Here is a 23,219-nt window from a genome sequence, read left to right as displayed (position 1 = left end):
AATTAGGTTACAACTTAGATCTCAGATGCCACTCTTATTCTTTTCCTTATTTATTTTCATTCTCTTGGAGAATTCTTCTGTCCAGTCTACCTAGTGGGAAGTGTAAAACAGATGGGAGACTTGAAGCCTGGCTCCGTGATTTACTAGCTGTACTGCTCAGGAAAAATGATTTCATCTATCTAAACTCAATTTCCTCCACTCAAAAATGGTGATTTGCTCATTTGTTCAACAATCTTTACTGAATGCCTACTTATATATTTCATATTATAGGTACATGAGATTCACTAGCAAACTAAACAGATAAATATTTCTTCCCTTATGAAACTCCTAATGTAGCAGAGGAAGATAGACCAAAATGCACTGTATAAGAAAATTATATGACATAACAGAATGAGTTAAGAGCTGTGTAAAAGAAAAGGCCAAGTTATACCTTCACAAAGATGGACAGGTTGGGGTAGGTTTCTCTGAGAAAGTGATTTTTAAGCAAAGACTCACAAGAGAAATGCAGGCATCTGGTGGAGAGAAACTGACAAAGGCCCAAAAGGCAGAAGCATGCCCAGAATTTTCCAGGAACAACAAAGAGGCCAGTAGAAATGGAGTAAAATGGACATGACGAAGAGCAGTTGAAAACAAGATTAGAGAGGAAACCTGGAAACGATCTCACAAAAGACCCTGAATGTAATAGCTGATTTTTAACAAAGGAGTGACATGATCAGATTTATGTTTTGAAATTATCACTCTGGCTGCTATGTTGGGAACAGATTGTAATGTTATCAAAATGAAAACAGAACAGTTAGGAGTCAACTACAGTAATCTAGGCAGTGAGTGATAGTAACTAGGCAAGAGTTGGAATTTAAGATGTTAAAACAAAAAGGATTGTTTTAAGAATCCTTCCTATATATCCATAAGAATTCTATAATTGAATTATTGTAGATAAAGTGCCTAAGAAGATGCCTGATACAAAGAAGATATTAACTCACTTATCCACTCTTGACAGTTTGCAAGTAAAATAGATTGTCTAGAAGAAGGCCAAAACTAGAGTGTGATATCCAAGTTCAGTTAACTGGGAACTGATAGCTGCCATCACCTAAAGTAGTGTTATCTTTCAGAAAGGCTATTGGAAACCATGTCTTACTGATGTAATGTGCTGGTTCTGGGTTCAAATCCTGACTTTATAATTATTAGCTATGACAACTTGAGCAAGTTTCTTTATTATGTTTTGCCTTAACTTCTTCACCTGAAAAGAAAAAGCTATCTCTTAGGACTTAAGTAGAATAAAATATGTAAAAACAAAACAAAATCAAACTAAAAACATGACAACTTAGCACAGAGCCAAATGCAAAATAAGAATTCAAAAAGCACTAGTTATTCTAGGCTAAATTACAATTCTGAAGTTGCAGGAGATAGTCATTATGACTTCTGCATTTTATCTTGTATTCTACCTTCCTTCTATCTGTCTAAATCCTGTATATCCACAAAGTCCTATCCAATGTTTATCAAATCATTAGAATTTCCAGGCAAATTCAAGCTCTGACATTATTTCTCTATAACATGATATTTACATGTAGTGAATACTGATCACTTCCTTATGGAGAGGCATGAGAACACTGAGTCAATAATACGTACTTTAGAGAATATGGACTGTCTCTCAGCCTCAGCTTCCTCATCCATTCAGAGTTAGAGGCATTCATGACTCAGGTAGTAGAGTGCCAACTTAGCAAGCATGAGGCCCTGAGTTCAAGTTCCAGTACTGCCCAAACAAAGGAGCTCATATTAGAGTTGTGTAGATTTGATACATAAACACTTAATACACAATTATTAATGTTATTATTCTGTGTGTGCCCATGCACGTGCATGTGCATGCATGCCAGGCCTATAGCTTACTCTAGTTCTAGTTGAGCCACAGCTCCACTTCCAGCTTTTTCATGGTTAATTAGACAGTCTCAGGGACTTTGTTGCCTGGCTAGCTTGGAACCACAATCCTCAGATCTCAGCCTCCCGAGTAGCTAGGATATACAGGCGTGAGCTACAAGCACCCAGATTAATGTTATTATTATCATATATTTATGCTAATTTTTTCCTCTTTATCAACTTGGACTATCTGCCATCTGTTGATTCTGTTCACATGTACTATATTTTAGTTCCTAGATCAGTGCTAGTCCCACAACAGTGTCCAACAATGATGTAAAAAACTGAGGAGTAGCTCCAAACCAGCATAAGGTTGTATAAATTTTCTTTTCTTTTCTTTTTAACCAAATTTGGGTGGCTCTTAAACACTGTGTTCTCCCCTCTGTCATAGTTTCCCAGGGAAAGAGCTAATCTCTTCTAGGGAGGCCATGTGACACATTACAAGAAAAGTGAACTAAGAGTCAGAAGACATAGGTTTGAATCCCAACTTCCCAAGCAAAAGTATCAGTCTGTCTACCTATCCAATAATTTTAGCTTGGGAAAACAACTTAAGCTCAATGAATCTCTATTTCCATTCATGTAAAGGAGGTATGACCTGCCTTCTGCCCTACACTTTGATGTGGAGCACATGGGCAGCAAAGATGGCGCTGGGAGGGGGTTGAGTGGGCAGAGCCTAATTTACTGGAGAGCACATGGCCAGGCAAGATGGCTCTGGGAGGGGTTGAGTGGGCAGACCCCAATTGATCTTCTGATCAGTGCCTAACCAGCCCGTGAGGGCTCAGGTGAATGATAGGGTGTGACCTTGACAGTGATTGGTTCTCTTCCTCCCTTACCATACCACCCACCCTTGTTGTCCTTAAAAGGGGCTGCTCTCTGTTAATAAACGAGTTTTTCTACCTGCTGGATTTGGCTCCCCGCTGTGTCTGATTGTCTCCTGGGCTGAGGGAGGCTAGGGAACGGGCGAGCGCCGCACTTACCTTTCCTCGGACCCCGTCCGTCTTTCGTGGGACGGACGAAGACCCAACACTTTGAAAACTCAGAAAGCAGGTGGAAAATTTATACATGTAAAGTGCTATGCAGATGATCATGGGCATAACCATTTATAGTCACTTATAAACATTAAAAAGAACTAAACATTGAAAAAGTAATGATGACGATCAAATTAATTGGCTCTATCTCCAATAAAGTTATGTAGAGAAGACCATTACTACAATAACCAGAATGAGTCTTGTTTTCTCTTCAGATGACTGTTAAAAGATAGATTCATAAATTTTATTATGGAGTTCAGACTTAGAATTTTGTGAAGTCTATCCTCAAAGATTCCATCACATGAAAGCATTTATTTCCAAAAGTAAGTATTTACCCAGTGTGTGAATTGCATCTCTCAGAGCCTATAGGTAATAGCATGGTAATAAACTAGAGGTCTCAGAAAGGAGAAAGACTAAAGAAAAATGAAGAATTCCACTAAAAACAGAAATGTCTGTGCTATTTCAACAAGAAGGCATTACCCATATAGAGGCTACTGCAAGGTTGAAAGCAAATAAATAAAGAAGCACCGATGATACCTAGAATATTCCACTTACATAATCCTCAGGCACTTTTGTATGCATAGCCACTCTCCTGTTTTATTTTGCATTACAGAAGTCCACCATTCTTCAAGAACCTAAGTTTTAGCAACAGCGACAGAACTGTGTACCAGGCAACTAATGCACTGAAAAGAGTAGATCCTAATGATGCACACAATGTCACACAATACAGTGATCATTGTGCTTTTTTCCTTTCTTTCTTTGGAGAGTTCATCAGGGATATAAATGATAACAACATATTTGATCAAATGAAGAAGGGAGACGTTGCTCTCCTCTTCAGAATTACTTCTAAAAAGTCATTTGGGTCAAGACTGTCTTACCTCAATTTTTTTCCATATGGCTTCATAGTTGTCTTGGTGTTGAATATCTTGCATTAGTTTCTGGATTAGAGCAGATTTTGCAACAGAATGACTTTCATTTTTCTCAGAGGATGAAGCTTTTTCTGCTTTCTCGTCGATGTATTTTTTCATGCCAGAGAGAGGCATAAACAACTCTTCATCAGAAAGAATGTCACTGAGGGGCCCAGATTCAATGCTTTCTCCCAGAGAAGAAGCTATGTCACTAGACGAGCTTGGGGACATTCTGCCTAGCCGTGTATGTTTTTTCTTGATGTGGTATGTTGGATAGATCTCAGAGTCTGAATTCATTTCCGAGAGTTCCCAGTCATCAATATTCTGAATGATTTCCCCTCTAGGTTTTTGAGGCAGAAGCTTTGTTAGATTTTCCAACTTCAAAGCTAAGACTTCTGACTGTTTAAGGTGGGATGGCAGCGCTAGGTATTCATCAGAACCATACCAGGCCTCCACAACCTGACCATTCTTGGCAACATGACTTGGAGAGGAGGTGGAACAGCCATTTTTGCTTTCATGTTTGGAAAGAGGTACTGGCGACATGGTATCGTCTGAGCCAACAGAGGATTCACTACTCTGAGTGAAAGGTGGTGAACTGGATGCTTCTGACTGCACTGGCACTTTGGCATCCCAATGTCTCTGACTGCACAGCTCAGCTGAGGATGTGGAAGCAGAATCCATTTCTGGCCCTTCTGTGACCTTAGGAGCACTGGAAGCCTTTCCATTCAGCATCACTGAGCATCTCATGTTTTCATCCTGTTTGCCTGAACCAGCTCCTAGATCAGTTGGTTGGCCTGCGGGCACTTCTTGCGAGGTCTTGTGTAGCTTTTTCAGTCGAGGTTTCTCTTTATGGCAGTCATTAAGCCTTCCCAAGCTAGAAGATATTTCTTTAATGTGACTTCTAACTATATTTTCAATATTCCCAATACCCACCTTGTGCAAACACTCATAGGACTGGCTGGCAGCAGATGGACTGTTGGGGTAAGAAGACTGTAACACCAGACAGAGCTTAGATCTGTCAGGAGGGTCCACCAGTGAGGGAGTGCTCCTGCTCATCTCAGGCTTCAGATCAACCATGCACTTCTTGCCACCATTGCCTTTCAGAATGTTCTTAAAAGTTTCTTCTTTAAGGAAAAGCCCTCTTTTTGGCAATGTGGGCTGTGTGGGAGAATCCTCGTTATAATTAAAGCAATCTCTGATGGATCGCTTAGGGGTTGTATTTTCACCCGGAAGAGGCGGTTGATTCTGTGCACCAAGATGCAGGGAGGAACTAGCTTCTTGCTTTGCATTGTCAGAAGAGTGATGAACAGCATTTGCCAGAATGTCCCCTGAAGATGACGGCCCTGGTGGTAAGTCTGATTGCTCTTTGTCTGCAAAAGCTACGTTTTCCCCACATGCACCCTTTTCCTTTGCTGAAGGAGACACTTGAGATGGCTCCTCACTGACTGCTTCACTGCAGTTTGAAGGGATGGAGTCAGCAGCTACTGTGAGCAACCCAACGCTCCGGATAAGCTCAGGGAACTCTTTTTCCATCTCACTATATTTCCAAGAGTCAAAGGGTTTGGTTTTGACCTGGCTAGAAGTCATGTCGCTCAGGCCACCCAGCAAATCCTCACTTGGACTGTAGTCAGATAGTTCAAATGCAGTAATACCACAATCCAGAGACAAGTAATTTTGAGAACATTTGATGGTTAACTGTCCCGAGTCATCCACTTCTGTTAGAGAATCAAGTCGGCCCTGAAACAGACAATAGTATTGGTTTCAGTAAAGGCAATATCAGTTACAACAAACTGCTGGTTCAGATGAAATGTCAACATAGGCCTCTATCAGAAGGACATCGGTCACAGTGGCTTCTGGTTTGATATGCAGAAACGTGTATTAATTAACTGCCACATAGTTGAATATGTGGCATTTAAAGGTTTTTCTTTAATCTGTCAGAGAGCCTTAGTAGAAATGTCCAAGGATAGTCCAAAATATACATTCCTCTCTCAATTTTCTATTTGAAAATATACCATATTCTATATATTCTTAAATAATAAAATAAAATTCTGAAATAATAAAAATCTATGAGCACAAAGCACTGTAAAAATGAAATCTTTTGTGTGTGTTTTGGCGATCACTCTAGCACTTAATGAGGTGGTTAGTACACAGTAGAAGTTTCAAAAATATTTCACAGTAAAATAATTGTGTCAACCCAATTAGATTAAATATATATTCACAAATCTCAGGAAAGTGAACTGTTGACTTTGCAAATACGTAATGAGCAGTTTAAGATCAGTTTTCCTTTGGCCTACCTTTCAAAGGAACACACAGATTATCCTGGGGATAATCTCCCACCTGTGAGTGGGAGAATTATCTTCATCCCATCTCCTTCCTCAGCATGTGTTTCTTCCCTCAGTCTGAGCCCACTGATATAGTTAGTGACCAACTGTCCATTTCCCTTATTATTTATAGCTCGAACAAGGCTTGTTTAAAACTCCTCCATACTAAAATAGCATGGCAGGTATGCATTTTAACTTTCTGTTCTTTAATTTTGTGGTTAAGATTTTTGTCTCATTGCTAATAAAAGCAAGGCGATTTGGTTTATGGAATTCTACTGTGCTTACAAAAGTGGAGGACAGGCTGGTCTGATCTAGGACCTTAAGGAATGAATAGAAAAAGCTGAAAAGTGAGAAGTAGTTATAATCCTAGCCCTCTTCTTCTGGAGAAGGGCTTAGAATGATCCAAGGGAAGCCAGACCCACATACTCTGTTTCTTTCAACATATTATTTAAGGTTTGGCTCCTCTAAGATTTTTTTTCCTTTTTCTTTTTCTCTTTTGGTACCAGTATTGGGGTTTAAACTCATAGCCTCAGCCCTTGCTTAGTTTTTCACTAAAGGGTGGCTCTCTACCACTGGAGCCACACCTTCATGTCTGGCTTTTTGCTGGTTAGTTGGATATAAGAGTCTCACAGACTTTCCTGCTCAGACGGGTTTTGAATAGTGATCCCATATCTCAGCCTCCCAAGTAGCTAGGATTACAGGTGTGAGTCACTGACACCCAACTCTCCCAAGATCTTCCATGGGTTTTATTGTTCACTATTCATTTTGTTTCTGGAATGCTCACTCCCCTTCAGATATTGTTCCTGCTTTTATTTCGCATCTCTCCAGAACATCCAGATAATCCTTATAGTAATAATAAAAAGCCTTCTTTACTTTTTCTAAGTCTTTGTTTCCTCATTCACAAATTAGAATGATTGATTATTATTACTTAAAATTTCTTTTGCTAGTCCTGGGGCTTAAACTCAGATCCTAGGCTCTGACCCTAAGCTTCTTAGTGTTCAAGGCTAGCACTCTACCACTTGAGCCACAGCACCACTTCTGGCTTTTTCTGAGTAGTTTATTGTTGATGAGTGTCTCACAGACTTTTCTGCCTGGGCTGGCTTCATATCATGATCTTCAGATCTCATCATCCTGAGTAACCAGGATGACAGGCATGAACTACTAGCACCCAACTTATTATTACTTTTTAATTTAATCCTTACAACTTTCCTCTGAGATCTGTATTATTGTCCTATTTTACCAATGAGGAAACTGAGCCAAAAAGGAAAATTAGTATCCTTATGATCAAGAGCCAAGTTAGACCTTGGACTAAGGCTCTCTCTCCCAAACTCCAAGTTCCAACAACTACATACTACTTTGAGCTGACATATACTTTCCTTCAATTTGTAATGTTAGCTATCTACCTTTGAGCAAACAGGAAATGGCTGAGGAGTATATTTAGTTTGGCATCATAATCCCTGGGACACTATCTTACATAATAGGAACTCAATAAATAACTGTAGATGAATATGTTGAAGATATATGTTAGATAATACCATCTCAAAGAGCAGAATAAAGTGCTTTTTAGAAAACCTCAGGGATCTTTAACCAGTCACTAGTTTGAAAAGAAGATACTATGCCACACTTAAAAGCCCTCACTGATCCAAATGGATCCCTCTCTCTTTCTGATCTGAGACAATCTATCTTAAATAGTAAGAGAGCTGAGTAATTGTCACACAAGAATATTTTTATTTATATTTAGTTTTAATGGAAAAAAGTATCTCCCCCAAATTAAGCAAACCATAAAAACAAACAAACAAGAACCTCAGAAAGCATAAGCAACATAGTCTTACGCTGGATATGTAGCTCAATAGAATGCCAGCCAAGCACGTGTAAGGGACCGAGTTTGATCCACAACATGCTTGTACACATGCATGTGTGCATGCGTGTGCGTGCGTGCACACACACACACAATCATACCTGGACTAGGTCTTTAAATAGTCAGAAGAAAAACACCAAGGAATGAGTGAGTCAAACAAAAGTCAGTTTGTGCTATTTTTAAGAGACTAAGAATGAGATTCCCAACATAACAGCAGCTTCTATTTTTAATTGTTTAACTTTGTTCATAACGCATAAATAATACTATAAATGATGGCAATTCCATAAGGTTTATTTAAATTACCAACTAGCTAATTTTCAATACATTTTGTATTTTTAATCGTTATTACCCTCAGCACTCATATGCGGTCAGAGGTCATTTTCAGTTTTTTGATTTGCGTGTTTTATTTTTGTTTTGTCCTCATTTTATAGTATTGGGATTGAAAACAGGGCCTGGTGCATGGTTGGCAAGCAGTAGACCACTAAAGTAAACCTCCAACATCATACTGAAGCAATTTTGAGAAAAATCTTCTAGGGTATCTTGTAGTGAATGAAAAGCCTCATTATTACTCAAAATATTACTTAGTAATACTAATGCTTTTAGTTCCATTGATTCCTTCTAGACCATGTTCCCAGATACCTTCTTAATGTACATAATTAATAAAATCTTGGGTTGATATAGAATTAGGAGATAAATGCACATTGGTTTTATTTCTTTCTTTATCCCAGGAGTATCACATTTGTTACTGTAGATAGCTGTGTCAGAGCTGTCTAGCAATGTCTCTATTCAAAATACATCACCATTTAATACACTATGAAACAGATCTACAGATGAAAGTTCCATTTTATGGAATTTATTTCATGGTAATGAACTCACTTTATTGCTACTTTTATTCTTGCCTCAGACATCAAGGAGGTACCCTCGTTTTTTATCCAGTTTGAAGCAAGAAATTTTTGCCTAATTTTGTCTCTATACTTAACAGAAGTTTAGTTTCAAAAGCCTTCTTAGATCTTTTTTAAAAAACTTTGCCACAAATAAAAATGAAACAACACTTATAATTTACATTTTTCTATTAAAATGATCTAAGGAAATACTACTGTCCAGTGCTAGATGAGTCATCTACACTAAAAAATTTTGTATGTTCCTCTCTCCCCATTTGTTACATTTTAATTCTTAACACATAAATTCATTGACCTCTTAGAAAAATTTCCCACACTGCCAGAGACCTTGTTCAGTCTTATTCTATCTCTACTATGTTGGGATTCTATGATTCTGAATGCATTCCAGAAAACAGCAGTGGACTGAGAAGAGTAAGTATGATAGAAAAATGTAAAACAAAGTTTCACTTCTGATCAACAAGGAGAAAAATTACACAAAAATCTTTCAACATTATTTACCAAATTAATGATTCTTAAGAATTCTTAAGAATCTACAGGCTGAAATTATGAAACACATAATTAATCTCTATGATTAATTCCAACTTCTCTAACCTAAAGTAGTAGTATCTCTTTATTGTACACTGAGAGCAGTGATTAACTGAAATATTTAATTTAATTCAATGTATCAGGAAGCTAAACAGAAAAACAATAAAGTTTTGTGAGAAATACAGAGATGAATACTACCTGGAGTTAATCCTTATGCAGTTCAAAATCAAGAATATATACTTTGTCTTGCTATATATTGCCCTGTAATATGTACTAGTGAGAAAACACACAAAGCGCTATGTTATGAGTCATGTGAAGGATCAGTGTATCTCCACAGAAGGAAATATCATTTAAGCAAATTGCTAGCTAACTACATCATCTGGTACATAATAATTTCCCATCAACATTTGCTATTGTGTTAATGTTAATTATTAAGATTTATTGCTACTCATGTGACATTACCTCTCTCCACTTCAGTCCTCTAATCTGGATGCAATGACAGCACCTATAAAATGAGGATAATTCACCTGTCCTGCTATTGTGTTTGAATATGAAATGTTTCCAGCAAACTTATGTGTAAATGTGAGGCTGTGCTAACTTTGGTAGGTGAGTCCTAGACAAACCAAGTTAGTCACTGACAGTGTGTCCTTAGGGAAATCTTTCTCCTGGACTCTTCCTCTATCTCTCCCTCTCAGTCCTTCCCCCGCTTCCTTCTCTCTTTCCTGTTTACCATGGAGTAGATAGCCTGTTGTTCTACCACTGTGATGTTCTGCCTTAAAGTGTGGGCCTAGAAACAACAAAGCAAAGAATAAAGGACTATGGCCTGAAATTGTGAGCCAAAATATATCCATTCTTATTAGATTGCTTCTGACAGATATTTTGTCACAGTGACAAAAAAGTACCTAATACACCTGCCTATTTCCCCAAACTGTGTGAAGATCAAAATATGAAGGTTATTGCTAACGTATTATATCTTTTGAATATCTAGTGTTGTACATGGTAGGAAATCAATAGAAATGTAGAGAAAGTAGAAAGAAAAGAAGGGAGGAAGGAATTATCTATCATTCCTTGTCATTGGTTTTACTTAATTATTCCTAGATTTATGTGTTTCAGCAATTATTTAACCTCTCTGAAATTTACTTTTTTTTTTTTAATCATATGGAACTATTTTTAACAAACCTTATTTTCTTTACAAAATAAAACATTGTGTGTAAAACAGAAAATTCTAATGCAAAATATTCTTTACATAAATTTGAACTTTGTATTGAAATGTTTATTTACTTATTTATTTGGCTAGCTTGCTTCTGTATTAGTAGGATATTAGAAAATATGTTAACTAGATACAGGCTGTTCCATTTTTTTATTTTTTATTTTTTGTCCATCATGGGGCTTGAACTTTGGGCCTGGGTGCTGCCCCTCAGCTCTTCAGTTCAAGGCTAGCGCTCTACCACTTGAGCCACAGCGCCACTTCTGGTTTTCTGGTGGTTTAGTGGAGATGAGTCTCATGGACTTTCCTGCTCGGGGTTGGTTTTGAATCGTGATTCTCAGATTTCAGCCACATTAGTAGCTAGGATTACAGTTATGAGCCACTGGTGCCTGGCTTCTGTTCCATACTTAAATAAAGAAAAAAACCCATATATTTTAATTTTTCAAAAAGAGAGAGTTTCAAACTTGATATATTCTCAGGTTCTCTATCTACTCTTCAATGTAACTGCAATTCAACTGAATTAGGAAAGAAAAAATTGAATCCCCCTTCTCTGAAAGGGAAATCTACTATTCTATTTTATCAGTGTTTTTTTTGTTATTTCTCTCTTCATTATACAAATATTTTAAGCTAAATTTATTCTGATAAGACAGAGAAATGTTTTTCTAATTCTCTTCCTGGCTTTCACACTTCTACTATGCTTACAGAAACAAAAGTAAGGAGTTTTTAATTCTCTTGGAGTCATATTAGAACCACTCCTCTGTCATTCCCACATATATTCTTGCATCTTTACAATAGTATTAAAGATTAATCTCAAGTAGGAAAATTCATAAAAGTGCTTCAAAAATCCACAAATAAATGTCAACTCACATTATGAGAAACATAATAGATGCTATTTAATTTAAACTCACGACACAGATGACTTTTACCAGTTAGCCCCAGTGGCTTTCCACCCCATCTTCAACTACTAATTCATGAGTCTTACATATAATATAAGCACATGATTAAGTATATCTCACAAAACAATAATGATAGCGATAACTTTACTCTGTATATCTAGCTCCTACAACAAAGAACTGATAATCAATTGATACTTTTTGAGCAAATAGATATGTAAAATGAATTGATTCTATTCAATAATTTGTAACGCCCCTTCTAGAAAGCAGACCAATCTAAAGAAACAGCTCTTGGAATTCAAACAGATTTTTTTTCATCTCTGATTTCATTAACATAGATCCTCAGAGGCAGTTTAGAGGAAAATTTGCTAGCTGGAGATTCTCTGTAATATCCCATAACCATAACCCATCCCATAAACACTCTCTCCCAGCTGAGAGGCTTCTAGAGATCGCTCCCATTGGAAGAAAAAGCATAGCACTTTCATCTCATAGTTCCTCCTTTCATTCATATCACCTCCCCAGTGCTGCAGCAGCGAGGGGAGCTAACTGAAAACACACAGTGATGAAGTTAGAGGAGAAGAATGTTGATTTTCATTCTGATAGACTTCTAGCCCTACAGGGAGTTTGTCACAGCCAAAGCACCTTCGTTTTGAATAAACAGCCATCAAGAAAAATAAATCATTTACTAAAATAGCTAGAGATTTGTCTTGCAGTATCAATGTTGAAGTCCCGGAAACACTAATAAATTTTAAATGTGTGAATTATGCAGCACTAATTATAAGACCTTTTTATCTTAGATATTGGATTGATGTGAGTGCATTATGAACTCATGAATATATGTTTTCACAAACCTAACAGTAAAGAACAAAACTGGGTTTCAAAAGCTATGAAAGTGCTAGGTACTGATGACTCATGCCTATAATCCTAGCTCAGCGCAGGGAGCTGAGATCTGAGGATTGCGATTCAAATGCCAGCCCAGGCAGGAAAGCTAGTGAGACTCTAATCTCCAATAAATTACTCAGAAAAAGCCAGAAGTTGTGCTCTGGCTCAAGTGGTAGAGTACTAGCCTTGGACACACAGAGGCTCATGGACAGAAACCAGGCCTCCAGGACTGGTAAAAAATGCAAAAATTCAAAAAAATTAACTGAAAGTATATACTCTCTCTCTCTCTCTCTCTCTCTCTCTCTCTCTCTCTCACACACACACACACACACACACACACACATACACACACACTCACACAGAAAACACATCCCATATCCATATACGTTATTGACATCTATATCTATATACCTATTCCTTGTTTAGCCATCACAATGCTTCTTCTGTAAATGTATGTTGATTTTATTTGAGAATGGTAGAGGGTGTTGTTATTCTGTAAGAATAATAGCAACAAACTATTCAAAGTATTCTTGACACAGACAAGGAAAATAAAATAATTGATTATATAATATTCCAATATCTACCTGATGCACTATATCCATAATGACTTTCTGAACATTTCTTTCATGCTTGAAATTAGGTCCAATTCTTTATCTTTATCATCTGCCCTCTCCTTACCTATAACCCTACATCCTGCTTCCTGTTCTCTTGAGTCTTTTGCTTAAGTCCTATCTGCCTTTTGCCTTTTGAGTCTTTGACCATGCCATTCCCTGTATCTAGAACATTTTCTTTTCTATCCATCTATAATCCTGCCTCTCCTTTATAGGTCAGCTTAGACATTTTCTTCTAGAAAAGCCTACATGAATTGTATTTTTCTCTGTCCTCAAACTGTATCACATACATTTATCACACGATGACCTTCATGTTTGTTAACTTCTCTCCATTTCCTGCTAGATTCAAAGCTCTTCTAAGGTAAAGAACATGTTGTAATCTCAACTAGATTACTAGCACCTAGAGCCTGGATATAGTAAGTGTTCAGTAAAAGCATATTAAAAACTTAAAGTGGATCAGGAAATGAGGTCAACACCAACATTCATGATGGTATCTATGGAAATTACTTAGTGTGAATTCTTCTGGTCTAAAGCCGCATGCACATTACAAGTGTCCTAGCTTCTTAGGCGTACCATAGGGTTGGAGATCCCCTCTAGAATAGCTTTATCTACCTACAAAGAACTCTACTTCAATGAAAACATTGTCAACTGGAAACATTCTCAAATGGGAATGCCTGCCAATGCATTCGTTGCCCTCAAAGAAAAGACTCACCTCCTCTGTCTCTTCAGAGAAAGCTTGCAGAATGTCCGTCTGCCTGGTGTAGTTGCCATTGGCGTCCTGCAGCCCTTGCAGAATGCGCTCTCGCAGAACTAGCACAGAGACCCGAAGCTGGTGCCAGAGGAGCTGCACTGCGTGAATGTCCACGATCACATTGACAGAGTAGGACAGCAGCTTCAGGGAGAACTCGGTCTCAAGGAGGGCATGGATTTGTTCAACGTGATCAGAAATGTCCTCACAAATATCCTGCAGTAAAGAGAGCAAAACATACAGGGACTACTTTAGTGTGTCCTGGGATAGGGGAAAGGTATAAACAGTTACTGTTTCACTTAACGCATGTTGGGTACTTTGCTTTATGTTGATCAGACACATAGTTGCAGACTATAATCTTATGCACTGGAACATACATCCATCCAGGGAAACTGATCTTTTACTAAATCACAAGAAATCGTACTGTTCTTTCAGGCATCCAAATTAAATGCTCAGCCAAGGTGAGAGGTCACTTTACCAGCCCAGTCTTTGTTCTCTGTGCTCTCTCTCTCTCTCTCTCTCTCTCTCTCACTCTCTCTCCATTCTATCTCTCTGTTTTCTCTCTCTCTAGTTCTCTCTCCTTTCTTTTTCTCAATTTGGGGCTCTCGGCTATTCTACTTGCTGGTGATGAGTTAAACAGAGCACATAATATATCTGGATAGAAGCATGATTCTGATATCTAGCATGAAAAGGATGAGGTAGAATGTGTGCTTCATACAGTTCCCAGAACTTCTCAATCAAGTCTTCAGTGTGAGGGGCAAATGTTACCCACAGGACAATTTAGTTTTGAAACTCACAATGGAAATCTGAATTTCCAATCTCATATTTCAAACACAATTGCTTTTTTAAGATGCAAAGCCAGAAAGACAAAATGCAGTTTTCAGAACCAGACATTTTAAGGAAAAACAATAGTAAATTAAAGTTTCATTCATTTTCATACGTACAATTAGGCAGCATAACTGATATTTGACTTATTCTCAAAATTATTCCTAAACTTATTCCTAAATTTCCACATGCAGTCAATAGCCAGAAATATGAAATGAAGGCAGTAGTAGTATTTACTTGAACAACTTAAGATACTATTACGGATAAAAATGATGTTGATGTCAGCTAAAAGTCCTTGGTTACTCATTTCTAGTTGTACATCAGTGACTTTTTTACATGTAGCTTTTAGCTATGACTTTCAGTTGGCTAAAATAAGCATCTGAGTTCTGGTTATTGTCAAAATAACCTTCCTATGCTAGAAATATAACCTTTTGATTTCGTGCATTTCGGCAACTCTTTACATTATTCTTCCATATTCCATTGACAAAGGCATCTGGTTCATCTTTTTTTCTCTCCCTATCTACCAAGCCTAGCATTACCTTAAGTAATTGCCATATTCATACTGATGAACTCACACCACCACAGTCTTGGATTTCTTTTACTTGACAACTCTTAGGACCTTTACGCTATTTCTACTGGGACATTTTCTGCCGTGGCTCTACTCTGTCATTAGTCTACCAATGTAACATTATCAAAAGGTCTTCTATGCCATCCACCTCTCTTTTCATGATTTTTTTCAGTCCTGTCTTCCACTAGAGTGCTCTTCTGCCTCACTCAGACCACTGGTCCCCTCTACCCCTTTTTTTCTCCTATACCACACCCACCTACCTTAGAACCTTTAGGGATCACTTCAGACATTGTTTTGGCAGTGTTCTCAATTCCTCATACCCTTGATTTTATTACTCAGACTTGTCAACCTTTGTCTCTTGAGGCTAACTTTGAACCTATGGATGCAGAATACTATACATACCATGGAGAGCAAAAGGCTTGGTACCAGACTGAACCATAAAATTACTGATATTCTGTTGTGTTGTCAATACTGTTTAAAGATGTTGCTTGCGGACATCTTTAAAGACTGTAAATCACAGTTTTCTTGCAAGATCAGACTATTCAGTTATTACCTGCTTGGGGGGGGGGGGGGAGGAATGCCTGACTAACTCAATCTGGTTGAGGCACTATATTGATACTCCAGACAATCTTGGACCTTCTATCATTATAAATGATAACAAAATGCTGAAACATGGATACAGATTGACCCATTGTAACAATGAGATCTATGACACTATGTTGAAAATGAACTTTACAACTTGGTGGGGGGGGCGGCAGGAGAGGGAGGAGTTGGGGAGGTGGGGAGGGAAGAGATAGTAGGGGGAAAACAAAGGAGGGCGTAACAATGCTCAATAGGAAATGTACTTTATACTCACATAACTGTAACCTCTCTGTAGGTATCTTTACAATAAAAAATATTTTAAAAATGATTTTTAAAAAACATAACCACAGCACCACAGTAGATCCAAATTAGGGATAAGGAATAAAAGAAGTGGTAATCTGATTCCTAGAAATTTCCTTCTTTTTCAGTGAGAAGTTCTGGTGACAACATGAATACCAATCTCCTTAAAACCCAGCCTTAGTGAAAATCCTAATCCCAGACTTGCTCAAGGAGAAGATGCCATTATAGTATGAGATCTCTTTTTCATTCTTTGGCCGCTGAGTAAAATTTCCCACTTGTTTCCAGGCATGTTTGTTTATATGCAAATGGTACTGAAAGGCAAATGAGCCTACAAATTCAGTAACAGCTTGTATAATCTTTACCACCTGCTCAAAATAGATAAAGAGGTATTTCTCACCTATCTTACTCCCATCCCCCAATATAAAAGGTTATATATAGCCTTAGCACCACTTAAACTCATGCCAAAACACATGCCATCCATTCTTCACAAATGATTTAGCTCCTTCATAATGGATGTAGGAATATGTCAGAGCCAGGCCATGGGTCAAGATAGAAAGGTAATTATCCATAAGGGGAAACAATCCATATGGGTTTCTAAAGTATTATTGGTGACAGTTAACTTAGACTTCCATATATAACCCAGCACTCACAGAAGCTGATGAATCCTGAAGAAAATAGCTTCCTCATAAATGCTTATATCCCTCTGTTGAGTATTTTACATACACAATCTCTCCTGAATTCTGAAACTGAATAATGCATAGCTTGGTGCAACTTTCTGTGGTCTATTAATGTATTTATTTTTATGGTTTGTACTGTGCCACCAGTTGTTTTGACAAAAGCTCTCTGGCTTTCTGGTTCTCTGTCTCTGTCTCTGTCTCTGTTCCTCCTTCCCAAACATGGGCTTTGCTTTGAACATTTGATGAGAATTTTGTTTATAGGAAGATGATTAATTCTAAACAATATACTTTCTAATATTAGAATCTCTATTTTTTTCTTTGCTATATAAAACATTAAACAAATACCTATAGACTAACTAGTTTGAAGTATTGGATATTTATAAGAAAGAAGTGAAGATTATGGATATTATGTTTATTTAATGCAAATAACTGGGCAAAGGAGACTTTAAAATCAATTTACTGAATGGCTGTCTCCCAGCAAGAATTGTTTGCAATTAAAAAGAGCCAAGAAATCTGAACGTACTTTATTAACAATGTGAAGTAAAAGCATGGGATTGGGAATGCTGAATCAACCTAACTGATGTATGTAAGGAATGACTGGTGTTCAGACCCAATTGTACATGTGACTAGAACAGATGGTAAGTGGAAAGTAGATTCAGCTCACATGGTTAAGCAGCTTAAGGGATAACAGATCTGCTAACACTGTAGTGCTACTCAGAGGAAACAAAATCATAATTTCAGAAAATAATCGTTTTTATTAATATAAATACAATCCCTTTATTTGTCTGCCTATATATGTATGCACATATACATGTATGTATATATTCATTTTACAGACCTATACGCTGACCTATACACCTATACAGTATTTCTCATCTCCTTACTGAGAGTATTAACAGAAGATAGCATATCATTCCACAACTACAAAGTTTAAGTAACATTTAAAGTTTAAGTAATATTTAGCATGGCAGACTGAGTAAATTGTATAGTGACTATAGCTCATAGCAAAATGTAATCAATCAGTCTAATTAGTGTTTATTTTGATTTCAAAGTTTTCCCTGTTTTGATAGAGAAGAGGGTACCATTAGGTAGAAAACTCAGTCTATAGAGAGAATAAGGTCAGTAGAGGGACTAAGATGCTAAGACAATATAAGTAACAGCTCATAGATCTCTTTCAAGAATGAACACCAGAGGGTTCTATAATGGGTTCACGAGTCATTCTTTTTTTTTTTTTCTTTTTTTTTTATTGTGAAAATACCGTACAGAGGGGTTACAATTACATGGGCAAGGTAATGAGTACATTTCTTATCAAGCATTGCAGCCTCCTCCTTTGTTTCCTCTTCTCATGCCTTCCCATCTCCCTCCTCCATCCCCCCACCCCCTCACCGCCCCCTCATCCCCCCTGAGTAACATATTCTGTAACAAGCTCATTAAGATAACTAAATCAACAGATATCCCTAAGAATAACAACAACCTTGTAATATCAGTCAAGATGCATTGTATTTTAATGTATTAGATAATTTGAATGGTAAATTCTTTGTACAACTCCTTAAAGATAGCAAAAATATAATATTTTAAAAAGCTAGGCACCAGTGGCTCATACCTGTAATCCTAGCAATTCAAAAGGCAGAAGTCTAAGGATCATGGTTCAGAGCCAATCCTGGCAGGAAAGTCTATGAGACTCTTATCCAGTTAATAGCCAGAAGTGAAGCTGTGGTTTAAGTGATAGAGTACTAGCCTTAAGCACAAAACCTCATGGAGAGTGTCCTGAGTTCAAGCCCCAGGATAAGCACACATATACACAGAAAGAGTAACAACTTTGTTTTAAATTGAGGTAGTCTTTAATGTCCTTTAAATAATAATTTTGTAGATACTCATATTGCCCCTAGATCAACCCTTAATGATTGAGGACAGAAGAGTAATATTATTAAACATAATGACCTCACTGAATACATTAAAGTCTACTGTGCGATAATCAATGGGCTGGTATGTATAGTGAGAAATGACTGTTCCTATGGAGTTTCATGCCTGGTGGAGGCAGGTAACCAGAAGCTACTGTCAGAAAGATAGATATTCATTATGAGTAAAAAGGTGAGGAAAAGATACCTGTAGGAGAGTGGAGGAAAGAAACAAGGATGCTTTTCAAAGGAAGTAAAATACTTATCTTGAAGAAGAAAATCAGGAGGTCAAGACAGAGAAGAGCATTTCAGGGAGCAGAAATATGACCTCAAGCTATAGACCTGAGGTTTAGTGGTGATATATGAGATGTGGAACCAAACTTAGAATCCACAAAAGAAAAAAATTAAACTTCATCAAAATTTGAAACTTTTCTTCTCTGAAAGACTTTATTTTGGTGGGTACTGAGGCTTTCTGTTCTTGGTTCCCTTGCTTGTGGCTGGTGCTTTACCACTTGAGCCACACCTTCAAGTCCTGCTTTTATCTAGTTAACTGGAGGAAGAGTCAGACTTTTCTGGTAGGACTGGTGATTCTTAGATATAGCCTCTTGGGTAGCTAGGATTAAAACCATGCCAGCTGAAATGACATTTTTAAGAAAAGGAAAAGATAAGCAAAGATTAGAGAAAATATTTGCAAGTAAATATGCAACAAAGAACTTATATCTAGACTATATAAAGAACTCTCAATAATTATAAAACAGCCATTCAGGGTCTTTTATTGTTCGATATGCATTTTTGGATTGCCTCTTCTATTTCCTTGAAGAATGAGGTTGGAATATTGATAAGTATTGCATGGAATTAGTAGATAGCCTTGGAAAGTATTGCCATTTTCACGATGTTGATCCTTTCAATCCAGGAGCATGGGAGGTTTTGCCATTTTCTAAGTTCTGTTTTGATTTCCTTTTTCAGGTTCTTAAAGTTTTCATCATAGAGGTCCTTCACTTCTTTGGTTAATACCTAGGTATTTTATTTTTTGTGGGGCTATTATGAATGGAGTTGCTTTCCTGATTTTAGCTTTTCTCATTGTTGGTATACAGAAAAGCTATTGATTTTTGAGGGTTAATTTTATACCCTGCTACTTTGCCAAAGTTTTGAATCAGCTCGAGTAATTTGGGAATGGAGTCTATGGGATTCTTTAAATATAAAATCATGTCATCTGCAAAGAGGGAGAGTTTTACTTCTTCTTTCCCTATTTGGATCCCTTTTATGTTTGCATCTTGTCTTATTGCTGTAGCTAGGCATTCTAATACTAGATTGAAGAGAAGTGGAGAGAGTGGACATCCTTGTCTCGTTCCTGAGTTAAAAGGAAATGGCTTCAGTTTTTCACCATTAAGTATAATGCTGGCTGTAGGTTTGTCATACACAGCCTTTATTGTATTGATGAATGTACCCTGGATTCCTAGTTTTTCCAGTACCTTCATCATATAGGGGTGTTGGATCTTGTCAAATGTTTTTTCTGCATCTATTGAGATAACTATGTGGCTCTTATCCTTGCTCTTGTTGATGTGATGAATTATAATTGATTTGTGTATATAGAACCAGCTTTGCATCTCTGAAATGAATCCTGTTTGAAACGACCCTTAACAGAAAGAACAGTGCTGGAGGAATATCAATACCAAATTTCAAACTCTACTACAAAGCCATAGTAGTCAAACAGCTTGGTACTGGCACAAGAACAGACCTCAGGACCAATGGAATAGAATTGAAAACCCAGAAATGAACCTACAGACCTATAACCATCTAATCTTCGATGAGGGAGCTAAAAAAAATAGAATGGAAGAAAAACAGCCTCTTCAATAAATGGTGCTGGCAAAATTGGTTAATCACTTGTAGAAAACTAAAGCTAGATCCTTATATATCACCCTGCACCAGAATCAACTTCAAATGGATCAAAGACCTCGGTGTCAAAGCAGACACTCTGAAAACATTACAGGGTGGAATAAGAGAAACCCTAGGTTTCCTTGGCACAGGCTGAAATTTTCTTAATAGAGACCTAGAAACACAACAATCAAAGAAAGGTTGGACAAATGGGATTGCATGAAATTGCAGAGCTTCTGCATGGCACAGGACATAGCTAGCAAGATCAATAGAAAGCCCACGGATTGGGAGAAGATCTTCCCTAGCCATACAACAGACAAGGGTCTCATATCTAAAATATACCTTGAACTCAAAAAATTAAATCCCCCAACAAAAAATCCTCAAAGAAACAACTGTCCAATAAATAAGTGGGCTAAAGACTTAAAGAGAAACTTTACTGAAGAGGAAAGAAGGATGGCCAATAGACACATGAAGAAATGCTCAACCTCTGTAGCCATAAAAGAAATGCAAATCAAAACAACATTGAGATACCACCTCACCCCAGTTAGAATGGCTATAATCAAAATTCTAATAACAACAGATGCTGGAGGGGATGTGGACAGAAGGGAACCTTTACTGCATTGTTGGTGGGACTGTAAACTTGTCAACCACTTTGGAAAGTTGTATGGAGGTTCCTTAAAAGACTCCACATAGAGCTCCCCTATGACCCAGCAATCCCACTTTTGGGCATTTACCCAAATGATCACAAACAAGACCATACTAAAGCTACCAGCACAACTATGTTTATTGCTGCATTATTTACCATAGCTAAGATATGGAACCAACCCAGATGCCCCTCAGTAGATGAGTAGATCAAGAAAATGTGGTATATATACACAATGGAATTCTATGCCTCCATCAGAAAGAATGACATTGCTCCATTTGTTAGGCCCAAAGAAACATAGGTCCCATGGTTTCCCTTATTTGCAATAACTAGTATATGTCTGAGTCAAGCAGAAAAGGTCAGATAAGTTGATGTTAGGTGAAATAAACCCCAAGATAAGTATTCAAATGTTTTTTTTTCTTTCTTGCAATTGTTTCTAACATATTTATAAGATAATTTCTTTGTTGCTTTGTATGTCCTTCCCCCATGGTATAATCCCTGCTTTCATTGTATTTGAAGTTGGTATAATTTGTGGAGGAGAAGGGCAAAAACAAACCATTTAAATAGTGATACAGGTGGACCCATTGCAACAATGAGATGTACAAATTGTTATGTCGAAAAACGAACTTTACAACTTTGGCCGGGGGTGGGGAGGTGGGGGGACGGTGGGAAGGGATGGAAAGGGGAAACAAAGGAGGAGGCAACTATGCTTGATAAGAAATGTACTCATTATCTTGCCCATGTAATTTTAGCCCCTCTGTACGGTATTTTCACAATAAAAAAAATAATAAAACAGCCAATCCAGCTATCAAATGGCAAAATAATTTAAGAAACACTGTAATAAAATGAATATGGTAATAAATAAGCATATCCGTAAATATTCACCTCATTAGTCATTGGGTGAATGCAAATTAAAACCATGCTGAGATGCCAATATTACAATGTAAATAATTTTTTTTTAAGTACTAGAAGTAACAGATACTAAGGAGTTCCAAAACAATTGAAACCCCTCTATATTATTGCTGGGAATGAAAGATGGTAAATCACTCTATGAAGCAGTTTATCAGTTTCTTATAGAGCCAAACATACACTTACATTGTATAACCCATGTGTTTATTTAAAAAATTATAAAAGGGGCTGGGAAGGTGGCTCAGTGGTAGAGCGCTTGCCTTGCATGCCTGAGGCCCTGGGTTCGATTTGATTCCTCAGCACCACATAAGCAAAAAGAAAAAAGCCAGAAGTGGCGCTGTGGCTCAAGTGGTAGAGCGCCAGCCTTGAGCTGAAGAGCTGAGGGACAGCACCCAGGCCCAGAGTTCAGGCCCCACGACCGGACCCAAAAAAAAAAAATTATAAAAAGGTCTCACAATCATAAAAACCTTAAAAGTCCTTAAACGGGTGACTAGACCAACAAATTGTGGTATATCTATAGCTAACATTCAGTAATTGTTTTTAAAATGGCCATTGATATATGCAACAATTGGGATAAATTTTAAAAAGACTTTCTCAAAAAGTTACACTTTAACTTCATTGCATAACAGTCTCATAAGACAAAGCTATAGTGATGAAGAATAGATGTATAGTTACTAGGCATTAGGAATAAAGAGGACAAAATTACAAACTGAAGGCTCAAGAGAGGTAGGGTCACTTTTTGTTTTGAAGAAGGTGAAACTCTTCTGTGCCCTGATTGTGGAAGTGGTAATATAAAGATAACCAAGGCTTAAAATGGTAGAACTATACACCAAAAAAAGGTAAACTTTACTCTATGGTAATCTTTAAAATAACAATTGTCTCACTAAAATACTTATAGAAATTTGTTTTGGACCACACATTTCCTTCAGATTCCTGAAAATAAAAAAAAAACCACATCTTTAGGTCATAGCATGATGTTCATCAGCACTTATTTTAATAATAATTGTATATAACTTTCCTCGTTATTTTCTGAGAATGTACAGAAGAAAATTAAGCTAATCTGGGACTCATGGCACAGTTTATGAAAGCAAATGTTGCATAAGATTTTTCCTAATTTGCTAATGCAAGCAAATAATGCTCAGTGCCCAGACCCT

The 23,219-nt window shown here is 37.3% G+C and overlaps 1 protein-coding gene across 1 annotated transcript in view; it reads right to left on the bottom strand.

Moving 5' to 3' along the window:
- Akap6 (A-kinase anchoring protein 6) overlaps positions 1–15,471 on the bottom strand; it is a 278,588-nt gene extending 263,117 nt beyond the window's left edge. The window contains exons 1-3 of the mRNA XM_042677816.1: positions 15,442–15,471; positions 13,753–14,004; positions 3,815–5,581 (exon numbers count right to left, since the gene is read on the bottom strand). Coding sequence (XP_042533750.1) covers positions 3,815–5,581; positions 13,753–14,004; positions 15,442–15,471 — 2,049 coding nt within the window. The remainder of the gene's footprint in view (positions 1–3,814; positions 5,582–13,752; positions 14,005–15,441) is intronic.
- Positions 15,472–23,219: the final 7,748 nt, after the last annotated feature.

This window comes from Dipodomys spectabilis, unplaced genomic scaffold, assembly GCF_019054845.1.
Source record: "Dipodomys spectabilis isolate Male_0828 unplaced genomic scaffold, ASM1905484v1 ptg000042l, whole genome shotgun sequence".
NCBI classification, from domain to species: Eukaryota; Metazoa; Chordata; class Mammalia; order Rodentia; family Heteromyidae; genus Dipodomys; species Dipodomys spectabilis.
The sequence above is the reverse complement of the archived record's forward strand: the minus strand, read 5'-3'. Positions and strand labels throughout refer to the sequence as shown.